Below are 17,003 nucleotides of genomic sequence, written 5' to 3'. Positions count from 1 at the left end.
TGATTGGAAAAAAGAAAAAAAAAGAATAAAACAGCAAAAGGAAGTAACTGCGAAGAGAAGGGGGAAAGCGCCCCCGCACCGACCATAGAGCCGACGGAATGTGGTGCTAGAGGCACCGGAAGTCATTTACTCTTTGGGGCGGGGCCAGCCCTGCCGGCCCGCGGGGTTGGGCGCCGGGCGCTGTCGGCTGCTCCTGGCGTTGGGGCCGCGCCTGCGGCGGGCTGGCGGGCCTGGGGCCGTAGCACCTCGGAGAGCGCGGTGAGGCCCCTGCTGCCGGCCCCCGGGGGATCGGGCTCTAGCGTCGGGGGCTGGCGGAGGCGGCGGCCCCGGAGGCGGCTGCTTCTTCTGCGGCGGCGGCCCCGGAGGCGGCTGCTTCTTCTGCGGCGGCGGCCCCGGAGGCGGCTGCTTCTTCTGCGGCGGCGGCCCCGGAGGCGGCTGCTTCTTCTGCGGCGGCGGCCGTGCTCGGGTCCGCCCTCCCGGGGACCCGGAGCGAAGGAGCAGGAAATGGCAGACGAGGCGCTCTTTTTGCTTCTCCACAATGAGATGGTGACCGGCGTCTACAAGTCCGCAGATCAGGGGGAGGTGGTGAGTGACCGCTGCCCTGACCCGGGGCCCTTCCGAACGACAGCGCTCCCCCCCATCGCCGCCTTTTGCCTATCTCCGTTTCTGTTCCCGCTTCCCGTCCAGTCCGCAAAGTTCACACAAAAAAGCTTTTCCCCTCGTCCTCCCGTCCCATCCCCGAGTCCTCTCCCGCCGCCCGGAAACTACCAGTTCTTGAGTCCTGAAATCCCTGCCTTAGTAACTACCTTTCTTCCGAACTCTGACACTTGCTAGCAACGCGGTGCAGCCCTTCATCACCAGCTGGCTGATGGGGCTCCTTGCGGCCGTTCAGTCCCCGCTCCCGTCCATCTTTCACTCGGCTGTCACATCCCTCTTTGTGCAGCACAGGCCTGACCTTGTCCCCTATCCTGCCCTTATTTAATAAATTCCAGAGGCTCTCAGTTACCTCCGCTATCACATATAAAGTGCTTGGCTTTTAAAACCCCTCATAAGTCTTGCCTCTTCTTATCTTTCCAGACTTTTAGTATCTTAGTCACCCCAATACACTCTGTTTCTTCCTCGAGTTCCAAGTCTAGTCGTATATGGTCCTCCTCTGTATCTGGAACTCTCGCCTTTCTTATCTGCCTCCTGACTTTGACTGTCTTCCTTCAAACCTCATCTAAAGTCTATCATTTTATGAGAAGCTTTTCCTTCTTAATTTTGCTTTATTTTCTCTGTGACATGCCCCAATTTTTTGGTGTGTGTGTGTGTGTGTGTATCTTTTTTTTTTTTTTTTTTTTGGTAAATATTTGTTTCCATGTTATCTGCCTTGTTACACTGAACTCAGAGAGAGACTGTTTTTTTGCTTTTCTTACCTCTGCACTTAATAGTATTTAGTGTGCATGGTAAGCATTTTTAAAAGTCCAGTTAATTCACTGACATTTTCCTCTTGTGGATTTGTGCACTTTATCTCAGTGCCCCTGTCCATTCTTGATACAATCCATTCTTTACATGCATGCCAACAGACTCTTCTTTTGAATTCCACTGTTATCCCTGGTTTATCAGGTTCTTACAAGTAATACTTTGTTTCTAGTCAGTCAGCAATCATTTATTAAGCACCTACTATGTGTCAGGCACTGGACTAAGTGCTGGACATTAAAAAAAAAAAAAAAGACTTCCCTTAAGGAGCTCACATACTAGTGGAGACAGATTTTGTGTGTATGTGTGTATGTGTATATATATATATATATATATATATATATGTGTGTATATACTCAGTCTCAATCCTGACTGAAGCTGAAACAGAAAAATCTTTCTTCTAGATTTCAGAGAAAATACGGGAGAGCTTTGGGAGCAGTACAAAAAGACCATCTGGAGGAAGAGAGAATTGGGTCCCCAATTTCACTATTAAATCACACCCCAAATAAGGGAGCAGTATAGGAGGAAATAATATACGAGCATTTAAATGACAGGTCATCAAGCTGGTGAGGCAGAGGAGAGGTCTCAAGGCAGCTCTTAAGTTCCCCTGCAATCCCCACTCTATGGGGGAAGGGGCAGGTTAGACCAGAGTGCCAGAGTGAGAGTGAAGGAGAAGCCCCTCCCATAGCAAAAAGAAAATCAGTGATTCTACTGGCCACATCCAGGGATAGCCAGGATTCCAATGTAGATGTCATGTTGGAGTGAGGGGAAGCTTGACTAAGGACCGACCACACTCCTGCCAGAGGGCAGGGCACTGGGGAGGCAGCTCATCCCCTGTAGGCAGTCTCTACTGCAATGTTCCTCCTGCTGGACTCAGGAGAAAGACTGGGGAGTTTAAAGCTCAGACCTTTATGGTTCCCAGAAATAGCAGCCAAGAGTAGGGACTTTTCTCCAAATCTTGCTTTAATTCTGTGGCCTCTCTCCTTGGCTGCAGCCTGATCCTGTTTTTAAGGAAGCAATTTGAGGGACCAAATCTGGCTTCTGCAGCTTCCTCCGTTTATCTGGGGCAGATTGTTTAACATTAACATCTCCCCAGGACAAGTCAAGGAGGGCATTGGCCTTGGACCCCAAAAGGCTGGGTGGGGTCCTCAGAATAATGGGCACCTCTGCTCTGTTTGTCTTTCCCTGAGAATCTGCTATTTCTCCCTGGGGGCAGAAGTTAGAATAGGTATCCTGAGGAGGAGAAAAAAGACTGGGAGTCTTAGGATTTGGTTCAGGTGAGACAGATGGAGTTAAAGAGATATTGCCGGACATAAGGACCTGTTGGAAGGGATTCAGAAGCTTCCGGATAAGGACTGTATAGAGATACAGAGGAGGGCTCCCGTGTCTCTGGAGGAGCAGGAAGAAAGAAGGGAGTTTGATTTCCTTCCAGCAAGTTTAAGCATCCTGCAATGCTGTTTTAATTTAAGCTTTCCAGTTTTGAGATCTTTCAAACCGAATATGTCTCTGTTTTTTAAGAGATTTTTCTAAGAGATTTCCTAAGAGAAACAGAGGTGTTTTGTTCCATTTTTGCCACAAGCCTTAGTTTCCCCAATTCTATAGTGCCTTGTCCTGCTCTAGATGTCTCTAGAGATGGAGAGATGACAAAATGCTCCCTGATTAAGGGGACTTTTATCAGAGAATGCAGGTATTCCCACTCAGGCTTCTCAGAGAATTCTGCTGGGCGGGGAGCCCCAACAATCCAAATCTTCCCGGGAATTTGGGTTGTTCTGGCTATAGAATAAAACAATAAGAAAAGGCTTTACCTCGTCCAGATTTTCTGGGATTCCCGCTCAGGGAACCAAAATGATACCATTTTAGTGGTAGAGAATTGAGATGTGAGAATTCTCTCTGGTTGGCACACAGGTCCAATGCGAAAGAATTTGCCAACCCGAAAAGTCTGAATGGCAAAAGGGATTTTATTGGCACTGAGAAAAGCCAGCTTTGCTAGTTAGACAGACTTCTTAGTGGCAAGAGGCCCTGTTAGGGAAATAAAGGTTAACACTGAGAAGAGGATGTCTTCACAGCAGGCAAGAGTCCTGGCAGGCAGCTATGCAAAGAAGAGAGGTTCCTTGGCAAGGCATAATCCTACTTTGGACTTCTGTAGAGATTTGGAGTTAAAAATTTTCTTTTATTGATGGTCTGGGGCTTAGGCTTCCATTGAAAATTGAATGAGAATCCCTCAGTGTTGTCAATGACCCCAGGCCTAGATTTCCAGTTGAAAAGAGAGTACTTATTTTGGAGTTTCAAGCCACTCAATATCAGGCCCAGATCTCCAATTGAATAAAATCATTTTGAAGGCTTTTACCCAGAGCCTGGAATTTAGAGGATCCGGGCCACCCCCAAAAGACAAATGAAGGATGATTTGACCAAGATCTTCCATTGAATGATGCTTAACTTGGAAAAGCTTGTCTGGGAAAGTATGCTTTTCCCCCAGACATTTTGGAGTCTGAGACCCCGATTCTTGTTTCAGGATTCACTCCCATCATTCTCTTTATATACCCACATCTCTCTTTAAATTTCTTCCACTCTAATGGGGCCCACGTTCTTTCCTGGGGGTTATCAAACATGGACAAGCATCTAGCCCAATCCTTGCTTCCTGGTTCCTGTCATTCACTGTCTTCTGTAATATATGTCCTAATTCTGATGGTAAATCTATACTTCCTGCTTCTTTCCTCACTGCCTCTTCCTGTGACATCACATCTACTTTTGTCTTGGGGGCTCGTCTCCCTTCCCATGATTGGACCTGGCCAATTCTGACGCTGTTCAGGTGCCATTTGTGACCTCTGCTGATTGCCAGGGCCATATATACCAATCTTCTCCGAATACACACGAAGACAAGCTGATGTTAAGGTGCCACACAGCCTTTCTTTATTGGTAATCTCAGCAGGGGTTAGTAAGAAGCAAGAACAAGTGTATGTATGTCTCTGCATCTCTCTGTATCTCTGAATCTTTCTACATCTCTGTCTCTACTTCTCTCTGCATCCTTGCCTATGGACTCAAGCTGGTTATTTATATTTACTCTCCTCTGGAATTATCTCGTGCCTAACCCACTCAGCTCTGGGTAGGTAGATTTGCAGAAGGGAGACACCTGGAGTTAGTGCTGCGTTCTAAGAAAAGATCTAGCAAGAGGACACACCCCTTGCCATCTCAAGGAACCTTTAACACCTGTAAGACACAACTTCCTCCCTCAGAGGCCAAGGCCTTTTTTACTTCCTGGGTCCACCCTACCAGCTGACATGGCATACATGGTAATTCTCAGAAGGAAAGTCCCTAACACACAATCTGATCCTAACCCAACTTTCCTTTCTTACTTTTCAGTATTCCTTTTCTAACTCTATACTCTAGCTGTAATGGCCATTTTACTGGTCTTCTCACATCACATCACATCTCTGGTCTCCATTCCTTTGTATTGGCCGAGCCTCATGACTAGAAAACATTTTCCTTTTACCATATGGAGGTAGTATAATTCCTCGTTCTTTTAAAGCTGTTGAAGCTTCATCTTCTACTTGAAGCTTTTTTTGATCTTTCCAGATGTTAGTACTTTCCCCCTCAGAGTTATCTTGTAGTGTGTGTGTGTGTATACACATATATATGTTTCACATTTTTTTGTATACTTGCCATAGTCATGCCTATGACTTCCTCCCTCCTTCCCTCTTTTACTCCCTTGTCCACCTAGAACTGATATGTTTTTAAAAGCATTTTTTTTCTTTTTTGTACTTCTGAACCCTCCCAAAATATCTTGGGGTTTAATGACTAGACTTCTTTCTTAAGGATCAGGCCTTAAACCCAAACCAATCTGATTCTAATTGGTCACCAGTAGGCCAAGTCCCATTTGGTCATTGTTTGGGTCCTGATTGACTTAGATTGAATGAAAATAGCAGTTATTTCTGCTTTGGCCAGAAACCCTGAGGGTCTTCCCCTCCTAGATTCATTCTTTTTAAAATTTATTTAGGTTTTTTTTTTTTGGACTAGGTTAAAGAGGAGATTCTTTGCCTCAGTTTCTATCTTAATCACTATATGGATGCAGCCTCAGTCAAACTGAGACCTGTTGAAGCCCTTAGCTTAAAAAGGCCAAGGTCTCTCATTTCATCCAGATCTATCTCCAGTCGTTTTGATTTATATCTTAGGACTGATCCAGATAGAGGAGAAAAATGAGGCAGGTAACCTTAAATCCAATTCACTTGCATGTCATAGCATCACCTACTTGATGTCATGGTGATCCTCTTTGAGAACAAAGGGTAAACAACAAGTCATGCATATAGGATGACCAAGCATACCCTGGTATCTCCAAAAAAAAGGGTGTTTCGTTTGGAAAGTTTTTATCTTTTAAAATAAATTTATTTTCTTTATTTTTAATTTTTTATTATAGCTTTTTATTTACAAAACATATGCATGGATAATTTTTCAACACTGACCCTTGCAAAACCTTCTGTTCCAACTTTTCCCTTCCTTCTCCCACTCCCTCCCCTAGATGTCAGGTACTTCAGTACATATTAAATGTGTTAAATCCAGTATATGTATACATATTTATGCAGTTATCTTGCTGCACAAGAAAAATCATATCCTAGAAAGAAAGAAAAAAACCCGAGAAGGAAAACAAAAATGCAAGTAAACCATAACAGAAAGAGTGGAAATGTTATGTTGTGGTCCACACTCATTAAAATAAATTTAGTTAATAGTTAATTAACAGATAAGTTTAGTCAATAAATATATGTAGTTAAATTTTAATTTGAATTATATATGATACAATATATTTCTACATTATAGTGCCAAAATTTGATGGGATCCTGAACCAAGATGATAGATTTAAGTAGAAAGAATAGGTTTGAGAAATGTGGAGAGGTAGAGGCTACTTGGCCACCGATTGGATCTGTGAGGTTAAGGATGACAAGATTGTAAAATCTGAGTGACCTAAAGAACGGTAGTATGCTTTATAGAAATAGGGAATGAGTAAGAAAGGGTGAGGTTGGGAGGAGGAAGAGAGGAGGAAGATAATGAGTTCTCTGTTTAAACTACAGATGTGCCACTGGAGCTCAGGACAGATAGGGCTGAATATAAAACTTTTAGTAGTTATTAGCATAGAGATGACAATTAAACTCATGGGAGTTGATGAGGTCAGTAAGAGAGAAATAGTATAGATAAAAATGAGAAGAGAGCTCAGGACAGAGCTTGGAAATACTCTGTTATTTGTGTTTATTTTTATTTTTAATTCATCTTTGTTTTTTATGATTTCATTAATGAAATTGTTTAGAAATAAAAAATTTTCCTTAAGGACTGCTTTGGTTGCATCCTCAAAATTTTGATTGTCATTGTTGTCATTATCTTTAATGAAATTAGCTGTAGTTTCTCTGATTTTGTTCTTTGAACTACTAATTTTTTAGGATTAAATTATTTTAGTCTAAAGTTGATTTTTAAGAACTTTTTTCAATGACTCTTTAACAATTTCTATTGTATTGTCATCAGTAAAGGATATGTATGATATTTTGGTTTTTCTGCATTTGTTTTTGAACGTGTTATGTCTAAGGATATGACCAATTTTGGTAAAAGTACTATGCATGGTTCCATCCACTAATCATGAAAGAGCCGTCATATCTAATTTTCCTAAATTTCTATTTAGTTTCTTAACTTCTTTGTTGTTTATTTTTTAGTTAGATTTATCTAGGGTTGGTAGGTAAATTCTTATAATTTTACTGTTTCTCTTTGTATGTAGAAGTGATACCATTTGGTTTGTACATATTCAAGTATTAAAATTAATTTATTGTATACCTTTCAGCAAAATTTGGGGGATAGGAAAGAGCTACTGAAAGAAATAGAACAGAGTAGGAAAGGGGAACGAATTCATGTTGTTGATAGTGTAGTACATTGTAATAGTTCAGAAATGTAAAGTATTCAGGCATAGATATCCTTTGTTAGTAACTAATGAAAATTATTGGAAATGTGAATAATAGAAAAATCTCTTTTTATAATTTTCTATAACTAGGTTCATGTTTTAATTGAGAAGAAAAAATTAATAACCTGTTCATAATTTTGAAGATAGTAAGGAATTTTTATAAGTTTTAGAAGGGATTAATCAACATTTTTTAATTTTGGAGATTAGTTCAAAGTTCTGGTCTTAATAAATCTGGAAATTAGATTTTTATTAATTTAATAAAATCCAGAATCCTTTTTTGTATTTTATAGGAAAATGGAAGATGCATTACTAAGTTGGAGAACATGGGTTTTAGAGTAGGGCAAGGATTGATAGAAAGGTAAGTTCAATTTGAATAATAATGATAATAGTAACAATAATGTAGTGCTAGTCATATGTCATATGTGCATTAATATGTCAGTAAATAGGAATCTTCTGATTCCTAGCATGTTTTCTCTGGCACAATGCTGATTGTTTTTATTTTGTTACTGGTTAAGTTATAAACTAAAATGACTCATATATTAAAAGGAGAGCATTGTTGAGTGCCTGCCAGTTTTTCTGCCTAAATCTTGATTTCTTCTAAGTTTTGAGTTTTCACTATGAGCTGAAATTTCAAGTGATTTTTATACTTTTATCATAGTCCAGTAGCTAACACTATGCCTTTGTGTATATTTTCTCCTCTAAAAACTTTGTTAAATTTAAACATGTACATATAAGTTCTTATTATATATGTAAGTCCTTAGTGAAATTTAGTGCTTTTTAATTTGTTTAAAATTTATTTAAAGTCCAGAGGATCAAAAATACTTCATGAAACATGTTTATATACGTAACAGATTCTTAGAGTTTTAAAATAAATTTTTATCAAGGCTTTGTTACACACTGATATTCTTCTATATTCATAATTATGTTTCATAATGTATTCTTTATCATTAAATATTTAATATTTATAGTATACTTCATATCCTAATTCTATTGTCTTTCTAAACATTTATTTTAAATATACCTAAGAATAAATAATGGCTGAATATCAAATTGTTTAAGCTATAAAATAAATATAGTATGACTTAAAAATACATTTGGTTTCCTGTTTTCAAAATTTCATTTATATTATTAAAATTTTGATTGTGACATAATAATAATAACCATGATATAAATTCATTTTGCCTGATGTCACTATGACATTTAAAATATTATAAATAATTTTAACCAAATAAATACATAATTATAATGATTTAACTAAATATTATATGCAGTTTTTCCTTTTGGAAAGTAGATTCATAATTTGCTTGTTTTGCTTTCTTTGGAGGAAAATACTCTGAAGCTATTAATTCTTTTTAGGTTTACAAAGGATACTGCAAGGTTCAAGGATGAATTAGATATCATGAAGTTCATTTGCAAAGATTTTTGGACCACCATTTTCAAGAAACAAATTGATAACCTAAGGACAAATCATCAGGTATTATACATGTTAAGGTTTTCTTTATATATCACTTTACCTTGTTAAAATAAATTTATTTCTATTATTTAATTTTATTATTAAAATGTTAAAATGATGTTTTAAATAGTTTCTTTTAATCTTCAGATTGTATTATTCACTTTAATATTAGGTTTAATGAGTCATGATTTTTGTTATAAGCACCAGATATAACGAATAAATAGCAAAGGAAAATCTTTAGCTATGACAATTAGGAATTTTAAAAATTGATTTTATTGATTTATTCATACTTCATTGAAATGGAGGATGGTTCACAAATGTGGAATGTTATATGTAATGTAATTTTTTTCAATGTGTTGATTGGTTTTGTTCACTTTTTTCTCTTCCTTTTTTTTCTTTTTTCTTTTTATGAAAAAAAAATTATTATAAAGAATACCTCTCTTGGAGGGATGAAAGGGAAGAATATAGGAAGAAATTTGGGCAATGTTAAAACAATATTAGTAAAAAATCACTTTTAAAAGTTTAAAAAAATCTAAGAGACAATGCCTAGTTTCTGCCATATTAATTTCCAATTTTTTCCAGCAGTTTTTTGTCAAATAGTGAGTTCTTTGGATCCAACCATTTGGAACTATACTCAAAAAGTTGTCAAACTGTGCATACCCTTTGATCCAGCAGTGTTACTACTGGGCTTATGTCCCAAAGAGATATTAAAGAAGAGAAAGGGACCTGTATGTGCAAAAATGTTTATGGCAGTCCTTTTTGTAGTAGCTAGAAACTGGAAATTGAATGGCTGAATAAACTGTGGTATATGAATGTTATGCAATAGTATTGCTTTGTAAGAAATGACTAGCAGGATGAATACAGAGAAGCTTGGAAAGACTTACATGTACTGATGCTGAGGGAAATGAGCAGAACCAGGAGATTGACCCACATCTAACACCTTATACCAAGATAACGTCAAAATGGGTTCATGATGTAGGCATAAAGAGTGAAGGAACACTATAAAGGAACAAAGGAGATCCAGCAGTGTTTCTATTGGGCTTTGGGCTTGTATCCCAAAGAGATTTTAAAGGAGGGAAAGGGACCCACATGTGCAAAAATGTTTTGAAAATAAAAAGTTTTAATAAAATAATAAAATAAACTCATGCTATATTTCATGAAATAAAAGAATTATTAAGAAGTAGGATTGGTTTCTTTCCTTTTTTTGTATTCAGTAACATTAATTTTTTTTTTTAGTAATAGTTTATTTTCAAAATTTCAAAGCCAGTTTTTAACATTCACCCTTGCAAAACCTTGTGTACCAAATTTTTCTCCTTTCTCCCTACCTCCTTCCCTTAGACAGCAAATAAGCCAATATATATTAAACATGTGCAGTTCTTCCAAACATATTTCCACATTTATCATGCTGCACAAGAAAAATCAGATCAAAAGGGAGAAAAAATGAGAGAGAAAAAAAAGCAAGCAAACAACAACAAAAAAAGATGAATATGTTGTGATTCAGTCCTCACAGTTCTCTCTCTGGATGCAAATGGCTCTCTCCATCAAGTCTGTTGGAATTGGCCTGAATCACCTCAGTGTTGAAAAGATCCAAGTCCTTCATAGTTGATTATCACATAATCTTGTTGTTGCCATGTATAATCTTTTGGTTTTATTCACTTCATTTAGGATCAATTCCTGTAAGTCTCTCCAGGCCTTTCTGAAATCAGGATTGGCTTATTATATATCTTAATTGAATAATTTATATGACCACTTACTTGGTATAGAGGGTCAGGTAGCCTTGGAGACAGGAAGGATTGAGTTCAAATGCTGCCTGGAAGATTGAGGCAAATCACTCAATTTCTCTGTGTCTTAGACAACATTCTGCAACTTATATATAAAGCAGTATTGTCGGTTTGTATCATTGCGGCCACCCTAGGAATTCTAAATATCATTGAAATTAAAGGTCCAAAACAAAAATGAAATTAAATTTATGTGGATATTTTGCACTGATACTGTGTAATCATAAGTAGTCTGATCTAATGAATTCACTATTCTTGATCAGGCAACTGATATACTCTGACCTGCTTTCTTGCAACAATTTTTTTTAAGTGTAAGTGTACTTTGTATATAAAGTATTTTCTTAAATTTTTAAACAGTATGATAATCATTTATTACATGGCTGAAAATTCTGAAAAAATTAAAAAATAATGACCAGAAGTTTCTTTTTGTTTTGTTTTGGGGACAGGGCATCTATGTGCTTCAAGATAATAAATTTCGACTCCTGACTCAGATGTCTGCAGGAAAACAGTATTTAGATCATGCACCTAAGGTACTTCATAGAAGATTAGACATCTGTATTGAAGGGAAAAAAAGTACAAATTAATGAGCATGTTCAATGCTGTTTGTGGAAGATTTGTGAATTTAAAATAGGATAAAGATGGCTTAGTTGCTAAGACTTGAAAAAAAGTAATATTTAAAGAGAGTAATTATTCACTGAAAAATAATTTGTTTTAGAAAAGGATTCATCACTGGGTTATTGGGAGCTCAGGCATAAATTAGCAAAACTTTTCATGATGTTGAATGAAATAATTTCTTAAGTCCTTTTGGAATTTAAACCTCAGGCGGAAGTGCAAAATTAAGCAAAATGGGCAAATTCTTATCTCTACCTACATAAGAATTGAACCATGTTCTTTGAAAATTTGATTAAAATTTTGGAAATGATTAAAAAACTTGGGACATAGAATTAGAGCTGTCTGTAGAGCTCTCATTTTACATATTCCAGAGAAAGAAGCCAGAGAGATAAAATGACTTGTTCATTATAAGACAAAAAATGATAGGTCACAGAACTAAGATTGAGACCCATTCTAAATTAAATTTTCTTTCCATTGACCTAAGCTCTAAAGAATAATCATAACATTGATGTAATTTTGGATTCTCAAAGGCAGTGCTAGTGGAACATGAGCTCTGGCAGGTCTTCAAGCCAGAAAGTCCTTGAGTACAGATCTGGCACCTGCAGTGAATGTTTACTATCTGAGGTCCAGACTAGCCAAGTTGAGCGAGACCCATAAACTTGGCAGGCTGACCTCTAGTAATAAATTTTTCCAGCCATAGTAAGTCTTGTTTTGTTTAGAACTTGATATATATATGTATAGAAACAGTGCTCCTTAGTAGCTATTATCCTATTTTCAAATTGTGTGAGTGAATTCTGTTTTTTTTTTTTCCTCCACGATTGTTCTATTTTCCCTTGGTTCATCCCATGTCTCCTTGGTACTAGTTGCCTGTAGATTTCTACCTTCCCTTTTCCCGAGGGAGATATATAGGATAATATATATGTCCATATATTATATATGTAACAGTCAAGGTGGTCTTCCAGTGTACCAACATTAGATTAAAACTATTATCTGGTTTTCAGCTCATAAGGTATAAATGAACCTTTTTACTCTTGGGAGTGCTCTTCAGTGGGACTTTCTTGCCCTTAGATCGAAACTTTCCCCTTTGATTTGTCTACTTTCAGTTCCTCTCTTCTGTGACCTCCTCCCATTCTCTTGTAGCTTCTCTTCTTTTTCTAAAAGCATATCACAAAATCCTATGTCCTGCATCTTCCCTATCCCCATTTACTGTGATTTAGTTTATGGTATATACTGTTTAATCAGAACTTACAAAATAATTGTTTCTAGTGGGTGAGGAATTATCTATTATTAGAATTTCCTTTCTTTTATATTTGAGGTCTTCTATTGCCTTGTAAAAATTTTTTTTGCCATTAGAACTGTCAAATTTGTCAAGTGTGTGGTCTTGTTAAATTTAACAATTGTGTGTGTTTTGGAGGGTTAAACAAAAGATGATTTTTTTTCCTCCTGGAATTGAGCTTAATTGTAGCTTTGTTCTATATCGTTTTCTTAGACAGTCAATCCTCAATATTTTCAGGTTTAACTTTTGTGACTTCAAACATTCATGTAATTGTATTAGTAACCTCATTTTCACTTTTAAGTTGGCAGCTGCACACACTTGTGGCTATATGCAGTATAAAAAACATGAGAAGCACAAAAGTTTGTGGAATAGCTGGTATTCTGTTAGACATTTCACTGGTCTTAGTCATCTTACCATTTTTAAAGAACTTTGTGCATTCTTTGCATATTTTCATTGTTTACCTTTAAAACCCAAGTTCTATGTTTTACTTACGCCTCAGAAGCATAGTGCAACTCTGCTAGTGTCCACTAAACAAGAATATTATATAAATATATCTCATTATCACATAGAACCTTTATAAAAGTAAATTAGGATGCAGAAAAATTATAAATACATGTGTTTTTTTTCTTTACAAAACATATGCATGGGTAATTTTTCAACATTAACCCTTGCAAAGCCTTCTGTTCCAAATTATCCCTTTCTTCCCCCCACCTCTTCCCCTAGGTGGCAGGTAGTCCAATACATGTTAAATATGTGAAATCCCATATATATATATATATATATATATATATATATATACACACACACACACATATTTATACAGTTATCTTGTTTGATAAGAAAAATCAAATCAAGAAGGTAGGAAAAAAACTAGGAAAGAAAACAAAATGCAAGCAAACAACAACAGGAAAAATGAAAATGCTATGTTGTGATCCACACTTAGCTCCCATGGTCCTCTCTTTGGATATAGATGGTTCTCTTCATCACTGAACAATTGGAATTGGTTTGGATTATCTCATTGTTGAAGAGAGCCACATCCACCAGAATTGATTATTGGATAGTCTTGTTGCTGCCATGTATAATGATCTCCTGATTCTGCTCATTTCACTTAGCATCAGTTCATGTAAGTCTCTTCCAGCCTCTCTGAAATCATCCTGTTGGTTGTTTCTTACAGAAAAATAATATTTCATAACATTCATATACCATAATTCATTCAGCCATTCTCCAATTGATGGGCATACATTCAGTTTACAGTTTCTTGCCACTTCAGAAAGGGCTGCCACAAACATTTTTACACATATGGGTCCTTCCTGTAAGATGTCTTTGAGATATATAGCTTTTTATTTTCAAAACACATGCAAAGATAGTTTTCAACATTCACTCTTGCAAAACCCCATGTTCAATGTTTCTCCCTCTCCCTTCCCCTAGACTGCAAACATATATTAAACATGTGCAATTCTTCTGTATCTATTTCCACATTTATCATGCTGCACAAGAAAAATCATATCAAAAAGGGAAAAAATGAGAAAGAAAATGAAAAAAAGCAAGCAAATAACAAAAAAGGTGTACATATTATATTGTGATCCACATTCAGTCCTCACAATCTTGTGGATGGAGATGACTCTCTCTATCATAAGTCCATTGGAATTGGCCTGAATCATCTCATTGTTTAAAAAATCCAAGTCCATAGATGATGACCAGTTCTGATGGATCAGGCCATCCTCAGCAACGAGATCAACCAAATCATTTCTAATGGAGCAGTAATGAACTGAACTAGCTATGCCCAGAAAAAGAACTCTGGGAGATGACTAAAAACCATTACATTGAATTCCCAATCCCTATATTTATGCACACATGCATTTTTGATTTCCTTCACAAGCTAATTGTACAATAATTCAGAGTCTGATTCTTTTTGTACAGCAAAATAATGTTTTGGTCATGTATACTTATTGTGTATCTAAGTTATATTTTAATATATTTAACATCTACTGGTCATCCTGCCATCTAGGGGAGGGGGTGGGAGTGGGTAAGAGGTGAAAAATTGGAACAAGAGGTTTGGCAATTGTTAATCCTGTAAAGTTACCCATGTATATATCCTGTAAATAAAAGGCTATTAAATAAAAAAAAAAAAAAAAAAAAATCCAAGTCCATCAGAGTTGAATATCACATAATCTTGTTGCCACTGTGTATAATGTTCTCCTGTTCTACTTACTTCACTTAGCATCAGTTCTATATGTGTTTTTTAAAAGGAAGAAATTCTAAATACAACTTATGTAAATCACACTGCAAAAAAAAATTGTAATTAGTACTGGTATTACAAGATTCTGTAGTTTACAATAGATATTTAAGTGCTGTGCTGGAAATAAAAATCCAAAAGGAATGAGCCCTTGCACTCAAGGATCCTAAATTCTAATGAGAGAAAATAAATAAAAGAGAACTGAAAAAGGGGGCAGAGAAGGTAAATATTTTGGTGGCATAACAGAAAATTAAGTGTGGAGAGTATGCTGTTTCAAAAATAGTAAATTCAGCAATCTCTCTGAAAAATTGATTTTTAGTGGTCAGAGGGGACCTAACATTTTATTTTCCATAGATTCCATGTGTCAACATTAGTATTTTTTATTTTCATTTTGTTTCATAGGACTGGTACCTCCACCAAAGTTGAGGATTGACAACATTATTATCAGTGTTATTGTGTTCATATTTTTTATTTATCATGTACTTCAGTGAGACCCATGGATCCATAGGTTCTCTCTGAATATTGTATTAAAGTCAATGGCTTTTGGTTGCATAGTGTTCATATTCTTTAACATTATTACCTTTTGCTTCTCTTCTCACAGATGTATTATAGATTGGTTATTCTAATTTTGTTCCTGTCTAATATCTTCTCATAAAGATTTTATTTCTCCTTTGAACCATTCTGGAAAACCCTTCCTTGGTCCTGTGCTTTCTGCGTTTGACTCTGCATTGATTTGCCTTTGTCTTGTAATATTTAAGAGTTTTGTACACTCTTTGAGGATTTGATGTTCATCCTTTGTCATTTTAAAATTCACTGCTGATTTATCTGCTTGTGCTCTAGGTTTTTAATTGATTTTTTTCCTTCTTACATGTTCGGTTTTTCAGCCTTTGGTTCACCCCTCTCCCGCTTGACTTTTCTCTTTTGCTGAGGTGTGGGTTATACCCAGGGTTGAACTGCAAATCTGCCTCAGTTGTTACCCATTTTAGGAGATTTATGTTTCACTAGTCTTGATCCTGTCATAAGTAGCATCTAGGATTACATGATTACTGGCTGTTGGGTTTTGATCCTCTTTTCCTTCAGGCCCAGGATAGCCCCTGCGAGTGGCTACTTATCTTAGTTCCTCCTGAGAGTCAATGTCTGCACCTCTTTCAAGATCAGAAGGGACTGGATAGTTTCTGAAGCCTTGAAAGCTCTCTAATCAAAAGATTACCCTAGGCATTAGAGGTTAGCCTAATTTTTGGTCTAAGACCACTTCTCTTCCTCACAAAGCTGGGCAAATTATCGTCTGCCCTTAGGTAGGGTATGCCTTGTAGTGTCTGCAGTAAAAGAGACTATTAATGTGGTTCCACAGCACAAACCTTGGTGGATATATGGAAGCCAATACAGGATGTGTGCTGAATGATTTAAGATCTAAATTCATAAAGCTACTTTGGTTCTTTCTCGTTGTCTTGATTCAGGTATGATTTTCTCCATCTGTACATAATTCCCTCCTCCTGCCCCCCTTTTTTGATTGTTTTAGTGGGGACTAGAGGAATATGTCTAGTTCATAATTTTGTTGGTCACATGAAAATTTACAAATTGATAGTTTCTCAACTCCTCTATAGAAAAAAATCAAAACAGCATTATGTAAATTTACTGTGGTTTGAATTTACAAGAGGTATCATCATTCATAATCCCCTTCCCCTTTTCCCCCCCAGTATTTAGCATTTACATGTGGCTTAATCAGAGGTGGCTTATCAAATTTGGGGATAAAAAGTATTGTGACAGCTGAAGTGTCAGCAATGCCAGCATGTAAGTAAAGTTTCTCTTTCTTAGTTTTATAGTAAGACTGTATTTTTTCATTTTTTCTTTTAAGCATCTTTTTATTTTTCAAAAACACGTGTGAACAATTTTTCAACATTAGCTATTGCAAAATCTTGTGTTCCAATTTCCCCCCCTTTCTCACATATGCTTCCCTAGATGGCAAGTAGTCCAATATATGTTAAACATGGTAGAAATATACATTAAATCCAACATACGTCTATTGTGCTGCACAAGAAAAATCAAATTAAACTAGTTTAAAAAAAAAAAGTGAAGCAAAATAAAATGCAAGCAAACAACAAAAAGAGTGAGAATGCTATGTTATGAACCACATTCAGTTCCCACTGTCCTCTTTCTGGATGTAGATGGCTCTTTATCATTGAACAACTGGAACTGGTTTAAATCATCTCATTGTTGAAGAGAGCCACAAGGCTGTTTTTTCCAAAAAAGATTGTTAT

At 36.7% G+C, this 17,003-nt stretch overlaps 1 protein-coding gene across 2 annotated transcripts in view; it reads left to right on the top strand.

Moving 5' to 3' along the window:
* Positions 1-404: 404 nt before the first annotated feature.
* TRAPPC6B (trafficking protein particle complex 6B) overlaps positions 405-17,003 on the top strand; it is a 17,917-nt gene continuing 1,318 nt past the window's right edge. The window contains exons 1-5 of one of the 2 annotated variants that reach the window (XM_031952953.1): positions 405-585; positions 7,681-7,748; positions 8,747-8,864; positions 11,068-11,151; positions 16,443-16,536. In XM_031952953.1, coding sequence (XP_031808813.1) covers positions 505-585; positions 7,681-7,748; positions 8,747-8,864; positions 11,068-11,151; positions 16,443-16,536 — 445 coding nt within the window. In that variant the 5' untranslated portion in view covers positions 405-504. The remainder of the gene's footprint in view (positions 586-7,680; positions 7,749-8,746; positions 8,865-11,067; positions 11,152-16,442; positions 16,537-17,003) is intronic. The other variant, XM_031952954.1, reaches the window with a different exon arrangement.

Source organism: Sarcophilus harrisii, chromosome 2 (genome assembly GCF_902635505.1).
Source record: "Sarcophilus harrisii chromosome 2, mSarHar1.11, whole genome shotgun sequence".
Taxonomy (NCBI): domain Eukaryota; kingdom Metazoa; phylum Chordata; class Mammalia; order Dasyuromorphia; family Dasyuridae; genus Sarcophilus; species Sarcophilus harrisii.
Note: the sequence above shows the minus strand (reverse complement) of the source record. Positions and strands in the feature narration are given on the sequence as shown.